Raw genomic sequence first — 16,758 nt, forward strand, 5'->3', positions numbered from 1 at the left:
GAACTCAATTTCCTTAACTTGATAAAAAAAAAAAATGCTGTATCACACAAAAGCATCTTGCAGGAAACTTGTGCCAAGCCTGCTGCTGTCCTTAAGGTTTATTCAAATTTTGTTTGAGTCTTAATGGCCTGTTTGTAGGCATAAATGTGGGAAGTGTTAAAGAAATACAATTGAGCAATTTGTTTTTTTATTCTTATGTGCATGAGTATTCACTGAGCGCAGACCCGCACGGTAAGGCACGGACAATAAAAAAGCAGCACAAACAGGAGTCTGTTTTCAAACGTGCAATTTCCCATTTCAAATAAACTATTAGTTGCACAAAAAATTATCTCACTCCCCTCACTCTTACCCCGCAGGCACCGTGCTAGCCCATGTGAAACATCAAACATTGTTGTAAATCTTTACTATTGTAAAAAAAAAAAAAAAAAAAAAATCAACATCTACAGTATTGTATTTCATTTCACAAATAGCAATAACAATTAAATAGAACACAAACAATGAAACGCTTGGTGCATTCATGCTTTAATCCATTATGTTGGTCATTCTGGTGTGCGTTATCATGTTAGAGGATAAAGAATATATGTCTGTGTTCTGACATAAGCAGTGTAAAATTACCTAGACAGTGCAAGTTTTGTGAGCCTGTGTATGGTTTTACATTAGGATTAACATAGCAGACTCGGACGTTTCAATAAATAACCAATGTATGTTTTGAACTAAGCATGAATTAGGACTGGTAATAGACAGGGAATTGAATTGAAGTAAGAATTGTTAATGATCTGCCAAACTGCTGCTCATTGTTAAGTTCACTGCCACCCTAGCTAGAACTCATAACTCAAATTAGCCCAATCTGCTAAAAATACTCACCTACCAGTGAGCGGGTTCAGAAAACAAACATTTTTTTAGTGTGTGATAAAGATTCCGTTTTGGCACGCGACAGCATCAGACATGTAACTAACAGGTGACAATCGCATCATTTTAAAACTACCAACTCATGCCATTCTTCAGTCACAAGCAAAAGGGTGTGAAAAATAAGAAATGGCACCACTGGTGATGGAATGTTCATGAAGGAACGTTAGTGCAGTGGTTCGCAAAATAAGGTCACAGCTTGGGGGTTTGCAAAACAAAAAAAATGAGGAATTTTTAAAAATTGCAGAACTACCTATAGGGCCCATATAACATTATAAACCAAAATCCATACTTCCTTCTTATTACTTGTTCAGTGGCCAACACTGATGATAAAGACACAAATTGGTTTAGCTTTTAGCACGGTACATTAGCATCTAAGGAGGACAGTGTGGAATGGAAGCGAGATCGTTTACTACTGTCTGGAAGGCACATGAGAAAAGGCTGGAACAATACAATTGAAATTCATTCGCAGTCTTTGGCTGAGATTTGCAGGCAGCAGTGCTAATGGAGTGTAGATTGGTGCGAGGCGTGATCTTCGACAAAATGACGTGGAGCAGCCATGACGTTCTGATGCCTTGTGACTGCAATCCAACTGAGGACGGATGGTCACCAAACAAAACAGTGCCATAATTAAAACATTAGTTTTGCGTTGTTTCGTTAAAGAACAATATGAACTTTTGCTCATTTGAGACTTGACAAGACATTGCATGTTTTTTTGTAATTTTCTCCAGATAATAATAAAAAATTTGGGGGTAATGTTCTTATTAGATTTTGTAAATAAAACACAGAGGTGCCTTGAGATACAAATGAGTTTTTCGAGTAATCGTTCAGACAATTTTTACCATCAAGCTCAAACTTTAGATACGAGGGCTTACATGGTGGACGTGAACTTAAAAAGGCTTCAAGCTGTGTGGTGTGGCCAGCATCATGATGGCAATTTTTTTTTTGGGGGGTTTTTAGGGCGGGCCGTCCAAATATGCTATTTGTTATAAGAAAGTGACGAAATAGTAAAAGCACTATCTTCCAGATGCCGTGTCGCTGACAGCGCAGTCATGTTCCCTTTAAATATAATTCGTTGCTATTATTTGGCACGTGTGTTTATGACCATTGGTACCTGGAAATAGCATGGGAGGAACCCGTCCTAATGTTTGGATGAGTTCAGTGAACCCATGTAAAGTAGGCAATCTCGTCCAAGTCAACGGGGTAGTCCGTGAGGTACTTGGGGCCATTAACAAAATGTTCCCCCTTGTAGCTTCTCCACCTTCCCGCAGGCAAGTAGATGTCCCGTTCTTGTTTGCCTGCTTCCACCACCGGAGCCACCATCAGGTCATCCCCAATCAGGAACTGGGAGTCGACCTTATAAGCCGCCTCGTCGTCGTTGGCGATCCACCAGATGGGCCTGATGATGGGATCGCCTGTGTTAAGCACCTCGTGGGCTAACTCCAAAACCCTGGGGGCCACCAGGGACTCGTGGAGTTTGGTGAACTTTTGCGCTATTTCCACAACCTACACAGAGATGTGACATTTATAGGACAGACAATGAAGACATAAACCATCAAAATATAGACATTCTCTCTCTAGAATAGGTTCAATGGCATGCTTTGTTGTACAGAATAATGGAGTATAATCAGTATTTCACAAATAAAACGATGAAAAATAATTGAAATCCAGAGAAACAAAATATGGCCATACGAGATGACCTGTATGAAACGCAAAGATGCACAAATTGTTTTTGTCAATTTGTCAGTAGGGAACAAACAAAGTCATGAAATACCGTGCAACTAACACGATAGTCTTAAACTCACTTCGTCGTCATAGTACCATGGTGGGATGGAAAATTGCATCGCAGGCATGAACGCAGACAGCTCCAACCACCTGATGTACAGCTCTCGGTCAGGCAGCTCTGACCCGTTTTTTAAGCCTCCTAAAGTACAACAAATAGGATATTAAATTGTCCTTTATGGAAGAAAAAAACATTTACAGTGAATCCTCTCATGAATCAGCATTGCCATTTTTGTGGTTATTTTTTTTCCTAGCCTCATTTCTTTGCCCGCGTTTGAAATATCCTGTTTTGTTTCTCAGTTATTTGCTATTCGTGCCAGGGCTCTGTCACTATCCTCAGCAAATAGTGAGGATTCATCGTAACGTTCATTTCCTTGAGATCCATACCTGTCATGTGTTCAGGGTACGCATTCCCGCCGATCATATCGGGCAGGACAAACTGGTAGCCCAGGATGCTGATGGTGAGGACCGTGGGAATGATGGACTTGAGGCCGAGCTCATAACCCCACACCGAGTCCCTATCAATGATCCTGTAGAAACAGGAGATATTCTGACTCTGGTAGCCCACCCTCAGCTCGGCCCGCTCGCTAAACGGGATGGCCATCTCTGTGTAGCGGCGGGTGAAGGTGGAGGGGTCCGTCAGAGGGATGACGGTGCTAAACTGTTGAGGTAGATAGCTTGTCTCCCCAGCATCAAACTTAAAGGAGGTCACACCGTAGTGTGCTTTGAGCTTGCTCAGTTGGACCGAGTACCAGTCGCGGGCATCTGGGTTGGTAAAGTCCAAGATTCCGCCAATGCCGTTCCACCAGCGAACCAGAGCTGGGAGCTCACCGCCGGGCTCGCGCACAAACAATCCTTTCTGGATTGCGACGTCAAAGTTGATGGAGTCGTAGTTGATAAAGGGGTGAGTCCAGAGCGTCACTCGAAAGCCATCCTCTCTGAGCGTGTCGAACATAGCGCTGGCGTTGGGAAACTTCTGCGGGTCAAAGTCAAACTCGCCGTAGTCGGCGGTGTAGCGGTCGTCGAGCTCCAGGTGGGAGCAGGTGAAGCCGTGTTTGATGATGTCGGAGGCATAATGCAGCAACTTCTCTTGGCTGACAGACGTCTTGTACAGAGCCCAAGTGGACCACACCGGGTGCTTGAACACCTCATCAGAAGGAACCTTGACAGGCTTTGGGAAATAGCGACGCACCTGACAAAATAAGAACATAAATGTACTTTGGCTGAAGAACCTTGTGCGTGCATCAGTCAAGCTGCTTGTTTGTCAAATTTCTAGAAAAGCCACACATTCACAAGAGTCCACATTATTTGTGATCTCATCCAAAAGAGACTCAATGCTGCCGAATCATTAACTTTCCCATCTTATTGATCAAACAGGGTTGGCCAGGACCCCCGTCCCGATTTCCCAAAAAGAAAAAAAACAATCGACGCCAGCGGCGCGGCGCTCCTTGTTTGGATTTCTGCTGACAATGTCATTCAGACTTAAATGTCACTCCCACCAATAAATATTATTGTCAATGCTCACCATGTATTTATGAATTGAAGTAACATCCGAGCCCACGCACACTCTGTAGCTGAGTTGTGGTGAGGCTTGCTCTCCCTCTGGTGGTTTGAATGGAGAATCTTGGTATCGGGCTTGGAAGTGAAGCGTCATGTCCTTCTCAGACCAGCCCATATGAAACGGTACAGAATCGTTGATCTTGATGGTCACCGCATTGGACGAGAGCCAGTAGCGTTCTAGAATCCCTCCAAAAGCATTCCGGTTTGAGTAGACGTCGCTGGTGATGAAAGGCTGCGGTTCCTGTTCGCCCTCGATGCTGATCGGCCAGTGCTGGGTGGCCGATTCTGCCCCTCCGTACCAGTGAGAGCCATTACAAGCCATGGCGTGTTCCACTGTGTGCTTATATTGCAGAGGCTCCCAGCGCACGCGGTAGCACATCACCGTGTCCTTCAGTCGCACCGTGTGGATGAAAAAGTTGATCTTGCCAGCATCTGATTGGGTGCAGCTTAGCATATTTTCCTCATGGGAGCAGGAGTTTAAATCAAGTGCGGCGGACCTGCAGATAATTCAAGAGAACAAGCTAACCACTTAATATGTCGTGCAACATAAGAGAAAATGAACAACAGTTTTGACGGATCTAACGTCGAGCACGTCTTGAGTACGAGATGAACGTCATTTCTCCTATATTCTGGAGTTGATCGTTGTTTCTCGATTGCTTATTCGATGACATTATTCAATTGAGACAAATACCAGTTCTGACCATGAGAGAGACTCTTGATTAAGGCCACAACTGGAGTAGCTGTGTTCTCCCTAAGAGGCTAATCACTCCGACTAGTTTCCATTATCCATTGACCCATTTTAGACACACAGACAGAGGACTGTTGTTCAGTCAATGATTTAGCTTATGTGAGTAGGGGAGGTGGGTAACTATTTTGGTATTGTAATAAATATGTATTTTCATAGAAAAGGAATGTCTTAACCTCTGGCCTCAAAGATTTTCCTATTTTTCTCTAATACACAGTTTTTAAGCGTACAATTTGCACAAACACATTGAAAGAGAAGCCCACCTGAAAGTCATTGTAAATATAATAGCGCCTGCTTGGTTTCGGATGACAAAACCATCCTTGTTGAGGTCCAGCAGCTCTGTCTTCAGGAGCTGGGCTTTGCGCAGAGATGCCGAGTAGTAGCACCAGGCCACCACGGCGGCCAGAACCAACACACAGCCCAGAACACTCGCAATGACCAGGGGCCGAGCTTCCCGAGTTCCTGGCTTTTTTAGCGGGGAGCCCCCGCTCCCATCGGACAGGTGCTGCTCCCCTGGGGCCACAATTTGGTACATACTGAACTTGAGGGAAGTGAGGGAGGAGCTGTAAAGAATTGCCAAAACTGGTGATGTTCAGAAGAGCGATTCCTCCCGGTAGTAGTCATAGAGTTGGAGGAAGAACGATGGATGGATGGATGAATGGTCTACCTTCCTGTCCTTCGTAATGTTTCCATTTTGGAATGCACCAACCTTGATGGCAGACAGACACAAAGCAGTGCAGTAGTCATGTAACAAATTAGTAAATATTCGTGCTGAAGACTCAATGATGATGTAATGATGCATTCGCCTGATTAACAAATGCACCGCTATTGATTGGGTCCTCACAAAAAAGCTTGCATATTCTGGCCCCGTTTCTGTGTAAAGGGAATTTCAACAAGATAATATGAGAAGGCAGATGAAGCTGAAAGGTGTAGGGGCTATGTTACCAACATTAAAATATGGTTCATCAAATTGAAATTGCTTATACTACTGTAATTTTATCATAATAATGTGGGTAGCGTCAACTTAAGTACACTCACCGTTCGCTTCTGTTTTCCGATTCTTTCACAGTATGGCCTGTGTTGAAAGCCTACGTTTTTTTTTCTTTTTTATCCATGTACTCACGAACTACGGTAACTGCGACTTATATATTAAAAAAAAAAAAACAAAAAACGATAGACAACTCTGGTACAAATTCCGGTTACGACTCTGACCTTGGTACACCGGCACAGGCTTTTAAAGATAGAAATAAAACCCGCTGAGAACAATGTAAACGTAATACTTGAGTGATTTGTATCGTCGTTGGTACATATTGCTACTGAATTTTAAGGTAAAAACTAAGCGGTTTTATAAAAAGCGGTTGGCTCGTAAAGGTTTTTAATTTATTTAACGCCCGGATGTAACACAAAATCTATAGTTCGCAAAAGGCCCCAGCTGTCAACTATAAAACGAATTTGTTTTCGCGCTGATTTGGATAGCACTCAATGCTAACATACCAGCTACAAAGATGTAACTCAATATTTGATAAAATTATGGTTTAAAATAGAAAGAGAACGTGCTTACTTGTCCATTGTGTCGCTTTTCTCTTCAAGCACAAACACGCACACACCCGCCAAGTGCTGCGCAGGTGCAACTATGCAGCTCAGTGTGCCCGCCCACTCAACAATATCCAACGACGCTCATTCGTCCAGACGCACGTCACTCAATAATGGAGGATTTTGGGTATTGTAGTTTGAAACAATTTGCAATCTGGTGTGTTAAATAACACATTTAATGTAGCCAATGGAATGCAAATGTTTCGTCAGCCTTGTTCATTTTCATAATTTTGATAAAATATTCAATATCTTAATACATATATCATTTTAAAATACCTTCAGCCACAATCCAGACACTCATTAGAAACTATACGAAGCATTTAGATGCTGTTATTTCTGCAAAAGTAGGAGCAACTAAATATTGAGTTCAGGTTGTTGTTTTTTGCATGTTTGCCCAAATGTATGCACATGCCTATTTTTGTTTAACCAATTATTGCACACTTTCTGTAAATCACATCAACTTTATTTCACTTATCAAATATCACCGTTTGTCCCCGATATGATATATTTAACAGATTGTTTTTTCATCCAAACTCAATGATTTATAAAGGAAAATTGTGAAAATCAACAAGACTGCCCAACTTTCTGTACATCCTATCAATCGTAGTGAGTAGACTTTAACGTTATTATGATAAATGGTATTTGACTTTTATATCACTTTTCCGTCTGTCAAGGCCCTCAAAGCTTACACTGATTTCCTCATTCCCCTACTGATGACACAGCATCAGGAGCAACTGGGGGTTCAGTATCTTACTCAAGGATGATCCCAAAAAAAAAATCAATGGTGAACAACATCCTTCTCTGTTAAGAAGAGCCTCTTTTACATATGAGATGTTGCAGAATTGTCGCAATAGGTCCTAGACAGAAGTTCTGGCATTTTGCTGTGATCAGTCATGTCTGTTGTACACACACACACACACACACATGCACACACACGAAGTTGGATGACCTAATGCTGACGGACAACAAATTTGTGCATCTTTAGTTGGGATGCTGCAGTGGTGGACCGTTGTGCTTGTGACAACTGAGGCCTGTCTGAAGTGCGTCCCAGAGGTCAACGACAAGTTCGACGACATTGCAGATACGGCAGATAAAATAACAACGATTGCTGGCCTAAATGAACAATACAAGAAAAAAACTCATCTGTGGGGTGTCATAGGTAAGAATTACAACATTTGCAACAGCACAACCCATAATGATTTATTTTCAGAAGAAGTTTTCTAATGATGATTTCATTTTACGCTGTCGAATGAGGACAGTATTTCATGGTGGCAAATAGCCTGCATCTCTCTCTGCCCAGATCCGACCAGCCTGTACAAAGCCAAAACTCTGTACTTGAATGAATTCGTTATGATCCAGAAAACCTCGGGTGAGAACTGGCCGGCACCAGCTCTAATTATTGCTGAACATTAGCAAAGACGGTGGGACTTGATGATTTTATGTGTTAATGTTAACTTGAAAGTTCTCCAGTCCAATACTTAAAATGCTACATTTCATTTAGAAATAAATATAGGTCAAAGAGTATTCTGGATTTGTTCTATTTTATATATGGACTATGTTTCTAGCAGATGAAACTGATTTTGACACTAAGTGTTGCTTTTTTTTCTAGCACAAGATGTCGACATGTTTACTCAGTTGGTTTCTAAATGGGTGGATATTTTAGAAAAACAAATAATCAAATCCAATATTCCTGAAGGTAAATAGCTTTAATATGAGAGAGTGCATATCATTTCACCTTCTAATGCATGCTTTGTTTGTCTTTCCCTCAGAATTGTGCCCCAACACGTGTGGTGAGTTTGATTGTGTTGCAGATGCAAAAAGTTGACGTTAGAATTTTGGCACGCACATGATGTGTGTGCGTATTGTTTGCCACTCAGGACTCTTGCAAAGACGAGTAATGGATTGCAAGACCTGCAAGTACATGATCCACAGCTGTCCGTCTCTGACCGGCAAAGTGGATTGTGGTGGTATTTGTCCTGTTCTACACATAGGCCGGCCACGTGGTGTGACCAGTCTGCAGATGTGTTCTGTGTTGCCTGTCCATATGAAAGGAAAATATGAATCCATTATCATCCCTCTTTTTTTATCCTGCCCTTGCTCACTTTTTCTGCAGAACACAAGATACAGGCTGTGGAGAGAGATCAGGTATTACTGGACTGTTTCCAACAGTGGCATTCTCTGATGATTGGGAGGGCATTCTACATCTGGACCAACGGCACAAAGGTCTCCCTTGTTTTCAATCGTAAATATACATGCACATGGGCCCGCTGGCGATGATAGGATTTTTTTTTTTCCTGGGGGGGGAGGATATGTCAGTGTTTCCGCAATAAAGGTTCATTATACATGTTCTCTTCAGGGAGTGGGTAAAAAATGCGGAAAAGAAAAATGATCGGAAAATATCGCATAGCTGTTCTGGCCCCCGGGGGTCCAAGCATACACTCTCAAAATAAAGAGTAAAGAAATTCAAACGTTCTTGTTTTAATTCTAAAACCTATACACACACGACTTGAACGACTTCAAATGTGCCCAAATTAGCCCATTTCAGGCAACCTCACTTTATTTTGTTGGTATTTGTACTGTATTTGCGTTTCTAAAAGGGAATAATATAGCAAAAGTGGTCGTCTGATATAAAGTACGCTAAACAAGTTACAGTGACAAACAAGTAAAAATCACCCTGAGCGGCGGGCGAATCACATTTAAAAAAAATCACAAGGCAGTTTGTTATATGTCAAGGCAACTTGCTTGTCTCAAATATGTGTCCAAGCTTTCGAATATTGTCCTGTTGACTCATGTTACTTATTTGTTTTTTGTGTTCAGGTCATTAGAGGTGACTCTGATGAAACTAGGTCCACATTGAGGTCATTGAAGGACGACTCAAAGCTTGTGTTGAATCAGATCCACTTGAGCGATAAGGGGGCGTATCGATGCACACTGAAAAACAGCCGAACCGTTTTCTTCCGAACTGTAATGCACGTTACCGGTAAAGTCATTGACATTTTCAACGTGCAAGTTGATTCAAAAATGGAAGTTGAATTTCAGGTCCTCATAACGTAAAAACAAATGTCTTGTAAATTAGACACACAACAAGGTCAAATGATTTTTTTTTAAATTCACAAGTATACAAAAATGAGGCTTCAAAATGATCACCCCGTTTGTTGTCTCTGCTCTCATGCAAAACTAGTACTACGGACTTTGATTGCTATATGTAATCATCCTCCACAGTCATTAAAGGACCGATCGAAACGCAACCATCTAACGTCACGATACCTACACTGATTTCTGAAGACTTTTTTCAATTCTCCTGGTTCGCCTCGCTGGTTCCGCTCATGGCTGTCATCACCGCGTTATGTCTGGCAGGGAGTCTCATCCTCATTGTTGTCATTGGGTAAGTCATAGAAAGATGACAACCAAGAGCATTGGTATGCTTATTAACAGCCTTTCGGAACATGCTACTTAGTTGATGTTAGAATGTGATCAATCATTCTATGTGACCCCCCCTCCACAGAAAGAGGATTATTCAAAAAAGGAAAACGGCGAAGCAGAGTACTAGGGTGCAAGAGGAAGAAAAAAACATATTCACCTCTTTGTGGGCCAGATGGCATGCAAAGTAAAGTAAATGATTCTTGTGGGAGTAGAAATTTCAAATGGATGCGACGGAATGGATGGATGGAATGAATTTGGGGAATATGGAAATAAAATAATTCTCAATATGGCCCAATGACCTGAACATCGAGTTAAGTTGGAATGTGAAAGAACGTTTTTTGTCTCAATCTCTTTTTTTTTTTAAATGTGGAATTGTGTGAATTGTGAATTAAACGGTTTGAATTACTTAATGAATGTGAAAGTGTGTCAATAAAGTGGAGAGAATAATCATCAAATTCTACAAGCACACAATTTAATGTCAATTGCATACACTAGTTGTATTTCCCCATTTGTCATATCAATTATACTCCAGTGGCTCAGTACGTTCCCATACAAATGGCCAAATTATGTAAAGCATGTGTTGCATGTTGTCCATCAATAATTAATTTCTGCTACATATATTGAGACCGTTTTTTCATATGGCTGTCAGTAAATGCACTTTATAATAGCAGGAAAATGGCTTTAAATGTGAATAAGGTGCTAGGGAACGCATTCAGTCTTGATTTTACTTGATACATATAAATTGAATACTAAACAGTGACCTCTAGTGGTTGTAGTTTTAAAGTTTTCTATAGTCATCCAGCAGATGTCACTATCACCTTGATTTTAACACAAGGTGCATACTTGAACTAAGAACAGTTGAAATGACAGGTGACGATCTGAAAAGAGGAGGATCAAATATTTAGGGTGTATTCAGACTTGACTCTTTGGTCCACTTTAAACAGGCCAGGGTTCGATTGTAACGCTGTCATCGGATGTCATTCATCGAAGAATGCAACATTCCTGTAAAAAAGTTGCAGGGATGTCAACCCTCCCCTAGATGTCGGGGTGGGCAGGGTGTCGCCAGAGAATGACCAGGGTTGCCCTTGGCCACGACGTAGCTCCGCCTCTGTCTTTTGGTGGGTTGGGAGGAACTTCAGCACATTTTTCCAACAATGTGCACACTTTCCTTGTTGCTCTGTAAAGGTATGGAGTCATATGAGCGAGTTCGTGGCTAAAACATCGCCGCCTAGAACCGCGTTGTATTGTGCACCGAAAGCTGAGCGGCACAGCCCTGCCACCGCCTCTCCGTGCACAACACATTAGCTGCGAAAGGCAAATAATCCACCCAGGAGAAACGGACAAAGTCCTTGATTGGAGAGCACTCCAGCGCTTAAAAGCTTTATTTTGTTTCCTTTTATATTTATAATATGTAGCGCGGATGGGGACAATATGTATCACCATTATGGGTGTCTACTTGAAGCCCGCAAGCTGTGATTCCACAGGAGAACTCCTCTTTAATTAAATGAATAATGTGTGCGCGGCGGGCGCATTACCAAACAAACAGGACCTCCTACCCACGGACCATTCATAAGGCCATGTGTCTAGATGCGTAGGCTGCTGAGTGTGCGTGCGTGCGTGTGTGTTTATGTCACGGAGGCCACCCACCCACTCTGGAACAGCACAACACAAACCCCGGCGCCGTTTCATTTTAGGGGCATGACGCAAGCAGACTATGCAATCAGGTACTTGACCTCAGCATGCTCCGAGGGGGGCAGAATTATTATTATTTTTTTTTTCATGGGGTGGGACGTGCTGCGGGGTGGTATAATGTGGAGGGATTTAAGCGGAAGTCAAGTTATGATGAAAATGCATGAGCACAAGGGTTTTATATGCTGCAGCGTGTGAGGTAACACGGCAAACTTATATACTGAAATGGGGGGCGTCCAATCATGCCCCTTTTGTTACAGGTCACATTAAAATTCCTTCACAAAATTAATTATTCAATTCCAAGGTAATTCTTTCACTTTTCCAAGAATCAAAAGGGCAATGGTATGTTCCTAAAGTAATTCTTTTTTCTGCATGTAATCCGGATCAGTTACAGATCCCAAAAACATGCATTAGGTTCCTCAAGACTAATTTTACCCCCAAAACATTTCTGACAACCCTCCCAAATTCTCCAAAAGACACTGAGAAATGTTCAACATACATTTTAAAATTTCAAGTGACTTTTGATGATTTATTATTATTAAAAAATGATTCTAATTACCTGCGTGAAGCTGAAATCAATTCATTTGATTATTTTATTATATATATTTTTAATTATATTTCTTTGTAATTATAGGAAGGAAACAGATATATAAGACTACTTTATTTCACAATCTCCAAGTGTTTGTTTACCTTTTAACATGATCCCCTCTCCAAAACTCATAGGAAATCACATTGTCCCATCACAAGTGAGCTATTTTTCGAAAAGGCCCACAGGCTACTACTTTACATGGTCCTCGAGTGCTACCTGGTGCCCGTTGATACAAATTCTCATTTTCCGAGTGGAATAAATAAATCAGTTTCACAGCAGATGGCTGTAAGCGCAATTTCTTTGTAGAATGATGGTTTTAACCCCCATGAAGTACACCGAGCATGGCCCATGATTCATAAATGGCTAACACCAACAGTTAGTTACGTGCATCCGTCGCTCACCAAAGTCATCCTTCATAAAGAAGACTTTCTTTTGATCTGGAGGTCCCGAAGTTATGACTTTGCATCACAAGAAGGCAATAAAAAGACTATTCATAAGATCCATGAGAAATCACATGGAATAGTGCCCGGAGTCCTTGAATGTACAGCAAATGTGTATCTGTGAAAATACAGCGTCAAGAACAGGCCTGTCCTTGATTGCGAGATGATGTGTACTCGCCCAAAATGCTCGAAGGGCCAAGGGCCTGTTTCTCAACTGACTTGATTGGGTGCATGGCTGGCGCACTCATGGGGGATGTGGGGCTTTCATTATTGACACTTTTCTCCATGAAAGGGTCAACAACTTACTCACACCTTGCTGTTATGAATATCAAGCCACTTTCTTAACTTTTTTTTCCAGCAGCCAGTCACTGCAAAATGTGGGTGTATACCCCCAAAACTTCAATGTTGTTATAGAAGATGGATGGATTGACAGACATGTCCTGCCACCCAAAAAGGAAAGGTAAAATCTCTACTTCAGATTAATTTGTAGGGCCTGTTAAGAAATCAGAAAAACATGTTTGGGTAATGCAACAATAATCACAAGTTTCAGTTCAGGTCACTGGCATTCTCACACTTGGAAGTACACAGTCAACTCATTTCACAAACAATATGAAAAGTTCAATTGTTTTTTGTTTTGTTTTTTAATATTACCAATTAGATCTACAGTGATCGGTGAGTCATCTTATTTTACCACCGTGTTATCATTTGCATAAACTTACTTTATATTTGCAAGGCTCAGCAGCACCCATTAACAGCTAATTGGCTAAAACGTACTTTTGAATGGTCTCCGTGTGAGTTGATTCTGAGTCCAGAGAGGGAGAACGGGTGGTGGTGATGGCAATACGTCGGGAAGCGAGTCAGGATCCCGTGACGCCCACAGCGCCGCGGTGACGTCAGCGGATCTAAAAAGACGCGCAAGAGGGAGAGAGAGCGATGGGAGGCAACCGAGCTTAGGTCCACTTCTCGAGTGAAGATGCGCCTCAGAAACTGACGACGCGCGCCACAGGAGCCGCTCCATCGTGGCGGTGTGGGTGGAAAAAGAAGAGGACCAATTTATGTGACCTTTTTATAGGATTTCACCACTAATAATTGCGCATTTTGCGGCTCCAGGCGCACGTCTAGAAATTAAGTTTGGACTAACTGGAAAGCATTAATTCCTTTCCACGCTTTTAGTAGCGTAAACGGGTGTAAATAGTGTAAATGTTTCCGCTTTAGTGACTTTTTATTAATTGCTGTGCGAGCAGCTGAGGCGTGTCTGCAACAAGGACGCGCGGAGAAAATGTCACGATTACTTCTTTTCCCCCCCTAAGAGTTGACTACTGGTGCATATTTAATTAGCCGAGTTGAATATTTTATGAGCTGGATAAGTTTTAGTTGCACGGGAGAGGGGGGGTGGGGGGCAGTAAAATGTGTCAGGGAGAAAATCGGTGTTTTATGGACTCGTTTTTTTTGTTTTTTTTAAATTAAAAGGCGTTGATCCGTGTCTTGACGCAACAAGACCAACGCATGTTTTGTGATCTTACAATGGACTCGGAAGCCCCGTCGTGGAGGATGCATGGGAGCTAACATTTGGAGAAAGACAACAGACGACAACAGAGGTAAACATCACAGATTGCAATTGAAAGTGTGCGTCAGCCGGGCAGAAACAGCTTTTGTCCAATGAACAGCATTCATCTCCAAAATGTTGTGCGGTTTTGCCTTTTGGTCGGAAAATAAATGAATTCGAGACAGAAAAGGACGTTTGCTATTAGATTAAAAGCACACATTGCCTAATGTTATCCTCCAAAGCATAGTATCAAAATACAATATTAGTCACAGCTGAACTAAAGGCGTGTGTCTCCGAGCATTATTTCGAATACGTTTAGCAACAAATAAAAATGAAATCATTTGTATTTCCAACACCATGTTTTTTTATTGGTCTGCAGTGGTTAGCTATGTATTTTTATCCGTAGACACTCCAGGAGAAGAGACCAAAGCATGGCCTCTGCTCCAGAGGGCGGCTGCTCCCTGGAGCTTAGCAACTGGAATGCAAGCGGTGCCTCCGTCCCTTGCAACCAAAGCGTCTTGAAGCTGGCGCCGTACACCCCCGAAGCCACGGCGGCCTTCGCCACCGCCATAACCCTGATGGTGGTCTTCACCATTGTAGGGAACATCATGGTGATTATCGCCGTACTGACCAGCCACTCCCTGCGAGGGCCGCAGAACCTCTTCCTAGTTTCACTGGCGGCAGCCGACATCTTGGTGGCTACGCTCATTATCCCCTTCTCTCTCGCGAATGAACTTCTGGGCTACTGGTACTTCAAGTCCCTGTGGTGTGAGATCTACTTGGCCCTGGATGTGCTCTTTTGCACCTCCTCCATTGTGCACCTGTGCGCTATCTCTCTGGACCGCTACCTATCCATTTCCAGGGTCACCTACGGTCGCCAGCGGACTCCCAGACGCATCAAAGCTGCCATCGTGGTGGTGTGGCTCATTTCCGCCATCATCTCCTTCCCCCCGTTGCTGTCCCTCAACAAGAGCGAGGTGGGTGACCTCGCGAGCGAGAGGGGACCCCAGTGCCAGCTCAATGACGAGCGTTGGTACATTCTTTACTCCACCATCGGCTCCTTCTTTGCCCCGTGCCTCATCATGATCCTGGTCTACGTAAGAATCTACCAAATCGCCAAGCAGAGAACACGGTGCCCTCCAGGGGAGCCTCGCAAGGACGGAGTGGGCGCGGCCACGCCGAGCCAGCCCAAGCGGCAAGTCCAAGCCAACGGCAGGGACGATGATGGAAAAACGTCCCCCGAGAAAACATCCAACATCAGACCCCCCACCCTCGCCATTACACCGTCCCTTTCAGGAGGACAGGAGGAACCCTCCCAGGAGCCCAACCCCAATAATCTGCAACCTCCACCCCCAACTCCAGCTATGAGCCCAGTCACCAGCTCTGTCGATACCACTCTGCACGTGCCGCCCGCTGCCCCAACCAAGACTAAAGCACGATTGAACAAGTTCAAGCGGCAAAAGCAAAGCAGATCCGACAATAACAACGGCGACAGCTCCAGCACGGATAGCGAGGTCAGCAACGGAGGCGGCCGGGGCAGCGCCAGCATGCCGGGGTCACCCGGGGGAGGGGGCGTCCACTCCCCGAGTTCCATCAAGCGCTACACCAACATGATCGCCACTTCGAAGGGGTCGCGGCTGGTGCCGGGAAGGAAGTCCAGAATCGATAACAACCCCGGGGCGGCTCGGCGCAAAGCCATGGTCAACCGGGAAAAACGCTTCACCTTTGTGCTGGCTGTCGTCATCGGCGTCTTTGTGGTGTGCTGGTTCCCGTTCTTCTTCTCCTACTCCCTCCAGGCGGTTTGCCCCATAACCTGCGCCATTCCCGATCCACTCTTTAAGTTCTTCTTCTGGATTGGTTATTGCAACTCCTCCCTCAACCCCGTCATCTACACCATCTTCAACAAAGACTTTAGGAAGGCTTTCAAAAAGATTCTGTGCAGAAGTACCAAGGGTACTTTCTATTAGAACACAAAGTCGGCCACTTGGAACCAATGAGGCGTGTAACATTAACATCTTTCAAAGGGCTGTATTAATATTATGATGAGCCATGGATGTACAATTCCAAATTACTTCAACACAGCCATAGAATGCATTACTTGACATTTTATCGTACACAATAGGGGTCCTTGACAGGAAAGGTAAAGTTCACTACTGACGACAATGCCAAACAAATTTACCACATCACACTGAGTGACTATATGCTGGGAACACCAGATAAGAACGGCAACAGCAGACACATGTCAAATTTGAGCTCTAATATATATATATATATATTGTGAGACAGGTTATTGAGGAAGGACAAGTAGACATGAGGAAGACTGACCTTAGACTCAAACAAGCCCGGGGCCCTTTTGTTTATCAGCGCAGAGCACAAGGAGCACACAAGGTTAGTGGTGATTTCTTGCAGTCTTAATCTGTCCAGCTGCAGGGCAAACATGTGTTCCCTGATTCCTATCCAAAAGAGCAACAAGAGGCATTGGAGG

The 16,758-nt window shown here is 43.3% G+C and overlaps 2 protein-coding genes and 1 long non-coding RNA gene across 3 annotated transcripts; 2 read left to right on the forward strand and 1 right to left on the reverse strand.

Annotated features, from left to right (window-relative positions):
* Positions 1 to 170: 170 nt before the first annotated feature.
* Positions 171 to 6,637, reverse strand: LOC119127081 (myogenesis-regulating glycosidase-like). Its single transcript, XM_037258795.1, has 6 exons — positions 6,555 to 6,637; positions 5,257 to 5,702; positions 4,214 to 4,745; positions 3,076 to 3,880; positions 2,712 to 2,830; positions 171 to 2,412 (listed from the first exon to the last, which is right to left on the reverse strand). Exons 2-6 carry the CDS (start codon positions 5,526 to 5,528, stop codon positions 2,065 to 2,067), a joined length of 2,076 nt encoding a protein of 691 aa, XP_037114690.1. The 5' UTR covers positions 5,529 to 5,702; positions 6,555 to 6,637; the 3' UTR covers positions 171 to 2,064.
* A 3,091-nt stretch (positions 6,638 to 9,728) lies between these two features.
* LOC119127134 lies at positions 9,729 to 10,104 on the forward strand. Its single transcript, XR_005098759.1, has 2 exons — positions 9,729 to 10,005; positions 10,092 to 10,104. It is a non-coding gene; the product is annotated as an uncharacterized LOC119127134 (long non-coding RNA).
* Positions 10,105 to 13,646: 3,542 nt separating this feature from the next.
* On the forward strand, positions 13,647 to 16,523 carry adra2b (adrenoceptor alpha 2B). The gene is made up of 2 exons (XM_037259582.1): positions 13,647 to 14,325; positions 14,680 to 16,523. Exon 2 carries the CDS (start codon positions 14,705 to 14,707, stop codon positions 16,238 to 16,240), a length of 1,536 nt encoding a protein of 511 aa, XP_037115477.1. The 5' UTR covers positions 13,647 to 14,325; positions 14,680 to 14,704; the 3' UTR covers positions 16,241 to 16,523.
* Positions 16,524 to 16,758: the final 235 nt, after the last annotated feature.

Source organism: Syngnathus acus, chromosome 9 (assembly GCF_901709675.1).
Source record: "Syngnathus acus chromosome 9, fSynAcu1.2, whole genome shotgun sequence".
Lineage (NCBI taxonomy): Eukaryota > Metazoa > Chordata > Actinopteri > Syngnathiformes > Syngnathidae > Syngnathus > Syngnathus acus.

Excerpts from the sequence above, each read along its gene's own strand:
- LOC119127081 (XM_037258795.1), bottom strand. The coding sequence starts at position 5,528 with ATGTACCAAATTGTGGCCCCAGGGGAGCAGCACCTGTCCGATGGGAGC. Across the intron at positions 2,831-3,075 it reads GTACCCTGAACACATGACAG|GAGGCTTAAAAAACGGGTCA; the intron begins GTATGGATCTCA and ends GTTGTACTTTAG. Across the intron at positions 2,413-2,711 it reads CATGGTACTATGACGACGAA|GTTGTGGAAATAGCGCAAAA; the intron begins GTGAGTTTAAGA and ends ATCTCTGTGTAG.
- adra2b (XM_037259582.1), top strand. The coding sequence starts at position 14,705 with ATGGCCTCTGCTCCAGAGGGCGGCTGCTCCCTGGAGCTTAGCAACTGG.